Source organism: Vulpes vulpes, chromosome 12 (assembly GCF_048418805.1).
Source record: "Vulpes vulpes isolate BD-2025 chromosome 12, VulVul3, whole genome shotgun sequence".
In the NCBI taxonomy this organism is placed as follows: Eukaryota; Metazoa; Chordata; class Mammalia; order Carnivora; family Canidae; genus Vulpes; species Vulpes vulpes.
Window position 1 is genome coordinate 16,360,499 of NC_132791.1, and position 10,126 is coordinate 16,370,624.

The window sequence follows — 10,126 nt, forward strand, 5'->3', positions numbered from 1 at the left end:
ACTGTTTCCATTTTTCTCTGGCTGTTTTTAATATTTGCTTTTTGTATTTTATTATTATCAGTTTGACTACAATGCCATCATTGTGGTGTTCTTAGTGTTTGTCCTCCTGAATTTCTTGCAATTGTGGCAAGATATTTTTCAACAATTTTGGGAAAATTTTTGTCAAATCATTTTAAAATTATTTTTAAAACTATTTCTTCTGTTCCTCTCTATCCTTTCTTTCTGAAGCACCAATTACACATATATTAAAGTATTTGATATTGTCTTACGCATCTCAAGCACTCTGTTTTTCTCGTATATCCTTTTTTCTCTTTTGCTGTTTAGTTTGGCTCCTTTCAATTGAGCTGTTTTTACATTCGCTCATTCTGTATTCTGCTGTTTTGAGTCTTCTATGAAGTCTGTCTAGTAATTCTTCATTTCTGCTATTGTATTTTTTATTTCTAGCTTTTCCATTTGGTTCTTCTTTACAGCTTTCATGCTCAGATGAAATTCCTCAGTCTTTTCATGTATCTGCCATTTCTACTTTATCCTTTAGCATTTTTATCATAGTTATTATTTTTTATTTTTTAAAATTTTAAAAGATTTTGTTTATTTGACAGTGAGAGAGAGAGAGAGAGAAAGCAAGGGAAGTGGAAGAGGGAGAGGGAGAACCAGGTTTCCCCACTGCGTAGGGCTGGATCCCAGGATCCTGGGATCATGACTTTAACTAAAGGCAGATGCTTAACTGGTTGAGTCACCCAGGTGTCCCATAGCTATCTTTTTTAAATTAAGCTTTTATCTTGAGATAATGGTAGATTCACCACACCTGTAAGAAATAAGACAGACCACATGTACGCTTTACCCAGTTTCCCCTAATGGTAAAATCTTACAAAACTGTAGGATTTCACAAGGATATTGACCTTGATATAATCAAGATTTAGAATATTCTATGATCACAAGGATTCCTCATGGTATCCTTTTTTTAGCCATCTCTCATCTAACCCAGTCCCTGAACCTTAGCAACCACTAATCTGTTCTCCATTTCTCTCATTTCAAAAATGTTATATAAATGGAATCATACAGTGTGGAATCATTTGGGAGTGGCTTTTTTATTTAGCATAATTCCCTTGTGGTTCCTCCCAGTTATTGTATATGTCAATAATTCAATTATTATTATTATTATTATTTTCTGAATGGTTGTTTCAAAGTTCCTGTCTAATCTGCACCTCTTCCTACTGACTTTCCATTCTCATCCTTATCATGGGACAATTTTCTTGCTTCTGTTGTGTCTTATAATCTGTTTAAATCATACTTCAGATATTTCATATAAAAGAAATGACTAGAATAAGTAATATTTTCCTCAAGAAAAGAGCAGAGCCCTACTTTGTCAGAATGTTAGAATTAGGGGCTGAACAAATCTGACCTGTGGTCTGGGCTTTGTTGCAGCTTTTTCTTATTCAGTGCACCACTGGCGTCAAATATTTTGGGGTATGTGATTAGGCCTTTTCATCAGAAGAAACTGGGATCTAAGCATTGCTGAACTTCAGGAGGAGATACCTTTTTTTTTTTTTCTTTTTATGGCCATGTTGCTAGGTTTTCTAACTGTAGGATATGTCTCTCTGATTCATAATTCTTCTAGAAGGAGAGTCTAAGGAAATTTCTTTGCTCTGAAGTCTCACTCTTGGCTTTCTGAGCCTAGGAAAACCTCTTTATTTTGCTATTCTCCCCCATGCTTTGGAAGTTAGCTGCTGTGCTTCATACAAAGACCTGTAATGCCTCAGATAGATTTCTCTAGGCTCATGTCTCTGCTCCCATTCTTTGAAGTATTGTCCTAGAGCACATGGCCAAGTCCTAAAGAGTTGGCACTTGGAGAAGGACTCTGGCTAGAGTTTCTCAGAATCCTAAACCATCAAACCAGCTTGCACATTTCCATTAAAAGTACATTAAACTTTCTGTTGCTTTCTCCTTATTTTTCTTTATGGGGGATTCTTTTTTGCTGCTTTATCATAGATCAAAGTCATTTGGTAGAAAAGAAAGTTTTCTCTCTCCGAGGAGGAACTTAGCACTCATTGGAGTTTAATTCATTTAGATTCCTGGCAATCTAATGAGTTTAAGAAAACAAAACAAAAAAAATTGATTTTGTATTTATCCAGATAAGTTTAGTAGAATAGGAACAATAGTCATTTTTGTGGCTTTCTTCACACTAACCAAAAAGAGAAGGGCATTCCTTAACCTTTAAGAGGGAGATTATGAGAAGCTTAGCAAATATTTGTGTAACTGAAGGTCTTGTCAGCATTTGTTTTTTCTTAGGATTGGTTAAGCCTATTTATGAAACCGTATTTTTTCTTTAGGGAGTGATAGTGTCAGCCTCCTTGTTCTCCCCAAAGATTTTGCCCTCATTCTTTTGAGAAGATTTGCCTGTTTTTTTATGCTATGTTAGAGGTGAATTCTTAGATGCCAGGCATTTTGTTTGTACTTGGGGAGGGGATTAGTAGTAGAGTTACCAGCTCCATACACATGGATGTTTAACAAATCCCCTGTTTTCTTTTTCAAAAGATTTTTATTTATTTATTTACTTGAGAGAGTGAAAAAGAGACCATGAACAGGGTGAGGGGCAGAAGGAAAGAGTCAAACAGACTCCATGCTGAGTGCAGAGCCCAATGCGGGACTCAGTCCCAGCACCCTGAGATCATGACCTGAGCCAAAATCAAGAATTGGACACTTTAACTGATGAGTCACCCAGGCACCCCAATGAATTCCATTTTCAGTTACACATTTCACTCTTAATCCTCCACTGCACCTAATTTTTCAAGAGTTCTGGATGGCCAATTGTGATATCTTCCTTCATGCATATTTGGCTGATGCTTCCTCCACTCTGGCTCATAATTACTATAAAACTTATCCATCTGTTTCATATCTTCTGCAAATTTGCCCAAAACTCTCAGGTATCTTGCACTTGAAGATTGTATCAGGATATTTGCTAAATAACTGGAAAATTAGAGCTGAATCCAAGCAGTCTGTTTCCTGGTCCAGTTCACCTTTCACTATAACTTTTTCACTACCTTATTTTATTCCCATATATATATATTATATTCTCATATATATATATATCTTTCTAATATATACATATAATTTTTTAATCCAGGTTTTACAGCAAACATACTGAGAATCATCCAAAGTGCACATTGTGAAGATGATTCAGCTGATAGCTACCCCCACAAGCGCACTTATTGATGAGCCAGTGCATATCCGAGCTACAGGCCTGCCTCCCTTCCAGATAGTGGTTCTTCAGGCAACACTGAAAGATGAAATGGGGAAGCTGTTTCGTTCTCATGCCTACTATAAGGCTAATGAAGTTGGTGAGGTAGACTTGGAGCGTGCCCCTTCACTTGGAGGTGACTATGTAGGAGTCCACCCTATGGGGCTCTTTTGGTCCTTGAAACCTGAAAATATTTTAACTAAATTGTTGAAAAGAGATGTGATGAATAGCCCCTTCCTGGTCCAAATAAAACTTTATGATTCAAATTTACCATTAATTCACATCTCCACCACTGCTCCAAAAGTCAGCCTGACTTTGGAAAGGTGGTACACAGCGCCTGGTACCAAACGGATCGAAGTTCGAGAAGGCCACATTCGGGGAACCCTCTTTCTCCCTCCTGGTGAGTAGAAATTAACCTGATTACTGTCATCCTTGTATTTCTTCTTTTGAATGCCTAATCCTTCTGGAGGTTTAACTTGCATATGGATGTACATAGTGTAGTCCTTTCCAGCCTTATAATCAGGGCTAACTCTGGGTCAGAACAAGAATATGGTGATGCCCTATTCCAACTCAAGTTTGATCTCAACAGTTCTGGAGTTTGTCTAAGGATAAGATACATGTAGTTTATGGAGTCTCTGCATTATGGGATTTCCATAGCTTTGGATTTATGTGAAATCCATCTGTATTGAAGCCTGGCTATCAGAAAAGCCATGTCTTGATATTGTGGAAGTGTGTCTCAGCTTCTTTTGGGGTTTCTGTTTTGTCTGAGTTTCAATTTAGGTATAGGTCATTGCATGCGATAAGATGATGATATAATGGACTAAAATACTGCAATAAATATAGAGGGTTCAAAGAAACTCGATACCCTCTACTTCCATAAATATTGTATATTTATAGAATATCCCGTAAATCCACAGCTAATACAACACACTCCATAATGGCTATAAAACTTACCAGAATACTCAGTTTCCCACAGTGATTTCCACATATTGATAAGTGGTTCAAAACATCTACTGGTACATCTCTCACGGCTTATCGTGGGACTGGATGAAGCAAAGTTAATTTCCCAGAAGTAGCCCTTGGTGGGTCCAGGTTTCAGGTGTGTCTGAGGTTCTCTTCTTCAGAACATGAGCTTTGATCTGGGACACAGCCATCATTATCACCAGGATGTATTGCCTCTCTCTCTGCTTTTAAAAACATAATCACCTTGTAGAAATAAGATGGGTAAAGGAAGCTTGAAGTATTAGAGGTGGTTTCTGAAACATAGAGTTATAAATGATGTAGTAGGAATAAAAGCTTCCCTTTCCAAAATCGTAATGACCCATGCAGTTGTTTGGATAAATTTCAATATTTTTACACTCAGTAATTAGCACATAGATAACATTATTGCATGTTAGGACTGGGAAGTGGGGAATATACAAGAGGGCTGAGCTTCATCGGGCCAAAAGTGACTGAGTCAGGTCTCAAAGCAGTTGTCAACTATAGCATTTTTCTATGTTAAGATGCTCAGTGCTTGTAAGTTCTCCTTCTTCCTGCCAATCGGGAGATAAGAAACATCTTTATTTATTTATTCAGATGGTATTTTAAAGTCAAGATATTTAGTACCATTTTATTTCTTCTTTCTCAAGATAAGAAAACAGCAATGTTTTGTTTTAAAAATTCCCAACACTTTCATCAAGTCACTCTCTTTTCTAAGATTGATGATTGATTGATTGATTGATTGATTCATAAGTTTATTTGAGAGAGAGAGAGACAGAGATAGTGAGAGAGAGCATGAGTGAGGAGGAAAGGGAGAAGCACACCCCTCGCTGAGAAGAGGCTGAGCTGAAGGCAGAGGCTTAATAAACTGAGCTACCCAGGTGCCCCTCAGATTTTTATTTTTAAGTAACCTCTACACCCAACATGGTGCTTGAACTCACAACCCCAAGATCAAAAGTTTCATGCTCTACTGATTGAGCCTGCCAGGCAACCCCATGGATGGGACCAGTCTTCCTTAACTAAATTTACTTATATGAGAATAAAGTGCCCCCAGTAAGCACACTTTTTTCAGTGTGTGGGCCCTGCTTTATTTAGGAAACTAGCTGCCTACACAGAGCATGAGTGTAGAATGATACTCTCACCATCCCTACTTTTTACCATGTGTTAAGTTGCAGTGAATAAACATTGTTATTGCATGGGAAGAGCTCATCATTTGCAACTGCTTGGCTGCAAGATTTCATCACTGTACAGTCAGAATGGACTAGAACATTGTTAAGTCAGGATTTTAGCTAACATAGTCATTTCAATAACTTTTTTTTGAAGTCATATACTTTTGAAGCTTTTTTCTTTTTTAGTTATATATACTTTGAAAACCTAATTAAATCTGTACAAACTTTCATTAGTAAATGCACATATAGGGGCACCTGAGTGGATCAGTCAGTTAAGCCTCCTACTGTTGGTTTTGGCTCAAGTCTTGATCTCAGCTCAAGGTCATGAAATTGAACTCTATGTCAGGCTTTCTGCTGAGCATGGGGATTCTTTCCCTTTCCCCCAGCCCCTCCCCATGCCACCCATCCCCAGATTTCTTGTTCTCTCTCTTTAAAACAAACAAACAAAAAGCACATATAAACATATATTTTGCATATAATTTCAGGACCTTCATTGACTTTCTAAAGCCTGTGTACATTTTCATAGGTTAAAAAGCCCTTGCCTAATTTCAATGACTTTCTTTACTCCAATACTATAGAAATGAACCACTGTCACTCCCTAAGAGCCCTTGGCTACAGAGATTAAACGTATCAGTGAACCTAGTTCCCAATCAAGCTTCCTGATACTGTCTTTTATTAATCTATTCAATCAGCTTTAATGCTGGTCCAGATACAAGGCTGAAAACTTGGGATTCTACTGAAAATATAAATTTCGATTCCAGAATTTGTAATACATTTCTTCATGATACTGTGTTTTCCTTCTCTTTTCCTTCCTTTCCCTTCATACCCAGTTCTGTTTTGTTTTGTTCTTTCTCAGGAGAGGGCCGTTTCCCAGGGGTAATTGACTTGTTTGCTGGTGTTGGTGGACTGATTGAATCTCGGGCCAGTCTTCTGGCCAGTCATGGCTTTGCCACCTTGGCCTTGGCTTATTGTGACTATGAAGATCTGCCCTCCCAACCAGAAAAGACAGATTTAGAATATTTTGAGGAAGCTGTCAACTTTCTCCTAAGACATCCTAAGGTAATGTTTTGCCCTTTTTTTTTGTTCCTGTTTTTAAATAACCATAACACCCTGTGGCTTCCCTTTGCTTCCAAATATGATGCTCCTCAGTGAACTCAAAATTCTATAACATATCCATACCATACACATGATTGATTTCATACCCAATGTCTTTTGCTTAGAAAGACAAAACAGGAAGTTAGCCTGTGTCCATGTTGGAATAAAAATGCAATGGCTTTAGATTCAGACAGAACTGGGTTGCATTTCTGGCTTCATTCCATCTGGTTGTGAAAATTTGGACAAGCTACTAACTAATACCTTCTAATCCTGATTTTCTTCATCTATTAAATGCTATGGTAGTGATGCTACTTCATAAGGTTCTCGTGAGAAGTAAAGGGAATAATACAAGCAAAGTGCTTATTAGAGTAACTGGCAATGCTACATCCTTAATAAATGTAATTCTTATTAATGATCACCTTCTTTCATAATCATTAAATCATCAGACTCCATCAGACTGAGAATCTATCTTTCTTTGAGGAATGGGCCTGTATTTTTAGTTATTTGAGAGGACTTAAACATAATGCTGTACTTTCTAAATCATATCTTCTTTAAATTTTAAGATGTGCTTTGCTGCTCTATCAGGGTTGCTACATGTTATCCCTTGCTAATGTTAATATTTTTTTCCTAGTAAGAATTGATCTAGGGGCACTTGGGTAGCTTGGTCAGTTAAGTGTCTGCCTTTGACTCAGGTCATGATCCCGGGATCCTGGGATAGAGTCCCAAGCCTGCTCAGAGGGGAGTCTGCTTCTCCCTTTCTCTCTGCCCCTCCCCCTACCATGCTCTCTCTTTCTCTCTCTCACTCTTAAATAAATAAAATCTTAAAAAAAGAATTGATCTAAGTAAAATTAAGTCTCTGTACTGCATCCTATTTCATATAAGGATCACTAAAATATGATCAGAATTGTAGTAATAAGATGAGCAATAATCACTAACCATCTATTGAGACATATTGAATTTTAAATAGCTATTTTGGTTCATATAATGGAATTGTCTTTGAACTATCACATAGGTGATCTTATTGTGCTGAGTTTCTGCTTGGCTTAGATGAGAAATGAAGAGGTTATGTGATTCTGCTGTTTGTGGTCTCGGCTTGGTTCCCCTTCTACTTTCTGCATGACTTTTTTTTATCAGTGTTCTTACCAATGTCACTTAGATAGTCAATGACTAAGGGAGGCCTGGAAACCAGATTTCTATCCTAGGCTCTTAGTACTTCCACTAAGCCTACCTAATGCTCTCTCTCCTGTGAGAGGATAGACCATACATCTTTCAATTCCTTATAGGTCTTATTTCTCCATCTGTTGATTTTAAGTGTCTTCTTCGAAGCATTCTAAATTCCCTGGTCCCGAATTTGATGGCAGAAATTATAATAAGAGTTAGTGTTCTGCCAAAAGTCCACACATAACTGAATCATTTTGTTGTTGTTGTTCATCCATGTTATACTTCCTTTTACTTTGTCTTCCCTGGCCAAATGCATTCTGAGTTCTTACCTCTCATTGCTGTAACCGTGACTCTACATCTTTTATATTAAGACCTAGAACTTCAGAGATTGAAAGGTCTTTTTAATTCAAATGGAGATGATTCCAGTCGCCCCTCTTAATATACAAGATATGACCTCCAGTAGAATGTATTGGCCTTACAAAGAGGTTTAAAAAAATATGTAGCAAAGGGGAATGGGTTCAGATCCATCAGAATTTATCCCTGGGACTGGATACATGCCCTGCAAAATAAAAAAGAATGGCTCCTTTCAGAGTCTACAGCATAGAATGCCATTCCTTCTTGTTTCCTCCTGGTTTTTTTTTTTTTTTTTTTTTTGGTTTTTTTTTTTGTATGAAGACTCAACTCATAGCCCATTTCTTCTGAGAATCTTTCTCTGATTTTGCCTTTATTCCCTGCTACTCTGGGTTGGCAGCTTTAACTATGTGCATTCTTATATCACAGAATTTGTAGGCTACTTTAATTGTCTGGGTTTTTTTCTCCTGTCTCTCCATCTGGCAGTGAGTTCCTTGATGGCAAGAGATGATTTATGCATTTTTTTCCTCTGTGTCCCTCAGTGTTAGTAAAGGGTGGACAATCTAAAAATATTTGCTTGATGACTGATGTGGAAGAGGAAGCTGAGCCAAACCTCCTTTATAAAACCTTTCTCTAAAGGAGAAACCTTCTAGGGAAACCATAGCAGATATAGAACCCCCTGCTCATGTTTCCATGCTTTGTTCTACTAAGCTCATTCTTTTTCTCAGTCCTATCCTACAGAGTACACTTTCCTCTGAACTTCTAGAGACCCTAGAATAGGTACAACAGAGTTTACTGGTCAGCTGTACCCTGACTCGTATTATTCACAGGAGTTATGTGCCTCTTTCTTATTTTTCCTACAACATCGGTATTTCTTTAGGGCATTTTATTTATTTACTTATTTTTTAAAAGATTTTATTTTTTACTCATAAGAGACACACACAGAGAGGCAGAGACATAGGCAGAGGGAGAGGGAGAAGTAGGCTCCTTGTGGAGAGCCTGATGTGGGATTCAATCCCAGGACCCTGGGATCACGTACTGAGCCAAAGGCAGATGTTCAACTACTGAGCCACCCAGGTGCCCCGCTTTAGGAAATTTAAAACTCAGTACTTATCACCACGCTGAATCCATAGTATTTAATTTGGAAGGCCTGACATGCTTTTGTTTTTTTTTGTTTTTGTTTTTTTTTTCCTGACATGCTTTTGATGCAGTATTTCCTTTGAATATTCATTATGTGTCCCAGAACTCTATAACTGGGCATATGGGTGGGATTAGTTCTTGCTTGGTTCCCACTGGCCGTTCATGTTCTTTGGTTGTTTGAGATGGTCGGGTTTTGCTGAATGATGGACAGAATTAACATCTCATTTTCATTATTTTTAGGTCCTTGGCCCAGGCGTTGGGATAGTTTCCATAAGCAAAGGTGCAGAGATTGGACTCTCCATGGCTATTCACCTAAAACAGGTCACAGCCACTGTGCTTATTAATGGGCCCAACTTTGTAACTAGAATTCCACAGGTATATCGTGGACAGATAAGTCAGCCCTTGCCTTTCTCCCCACAACTACTATCCATCAATGCCTTAGGGTTAGCAGAGTTCCAGCACAACTTTGAGGAAGCTAGAAATGAAGCCAATGAGAATTTTCTTCTCCCCATTGAAAAGGCCCATGGACATTTCCTTTTCATTGTGGGAGAAGATGATAAGAATCTCAATAGCAAAGCATATGCCAAGCAAGCCACAGAGCAGTTGAGAAGAAACGGGAAGAACAATTGGACTTTGCTATCTTACCCTGGGGCAGGCCACCTATTAGAGGCTCCCTACTCCCCACTGTGCTGTGCCTCCAAGATCTCCAGTCTCCACCTATTCATCCACTGGGGAGGAGAGGTGATCCCACATGCCATTGCACAAGAGCACTCTTGGAAGGAGATCAAAAAGTTCCTCAGGAAGCACCTCCTTCCAGTTGTAACCAGTCAACTCTGAGAAGAGAGGATATTCCTGAGAAACAGAGAAGCAATACCAGATTTTCAGGGAACAATGTCTTTGATTTCCTATTGTGGGATAATATACTAAGAGAAAGCAAGAGGGTGACAGTGGCCATGTCTTGACTTTGGAAAGGGAAAATGGTTTCCACTTAATC

General features: G+C 38.3%; 1 protein-coding gene across 1 annotated transcript; it reads left to right on the forward strand.

Moving 5' to 3' along the window:
- Positions 1–3,172: 3,172 nt before the first annotated feature.
- Positions 3,173–9,969, forward strand: LOC112930766 (bile acid-CoA:amino acid N-acyltransferase). Its single transcript, XM_026013167.2, has 3 exons — positions 3,173–3,638; positions 6,242–6,444; positions 9,373–9,969. The coding sequence occupies exons 1-3, from the start codon at positions 3,173–3,175 to the stop codon at positions 9,967–9,969; spliced, it is 1,266 nt and encodes a 421-aa protein (XP_025868952.2).
- Positions 9,970–10,126: the final 157 nt, after the last annotated feature.

What these genes read in the sequence shown, in the direction of transcription:
- LOC112930766 (XM_026013167.2), top strand. Translation starts at nt 3,173, where the DNA reads ATGATTCAGCTGATAGCTACCCCCACAAGCGCACTTATTGATGAGCCA. An exon ending in AACCCTCTTTCTCCCTCCTG is followed by an intron (nt 3,639 to 6,241) that starts GTGAGTAGAAAT and finishes GTTCTTTCTCAG; the next exon opens with GAGAGGGCCGTTTCCCAGGG. An exon ending in TTCTCCTAAGACATCCTAAG is followed by an intron (nt 6,445 to 9,372) that starts GTAATGTTTTGC and finishes CATTATTTTTAG; the next exon opens with GTCCTTGGCCCAGGCGTTGG.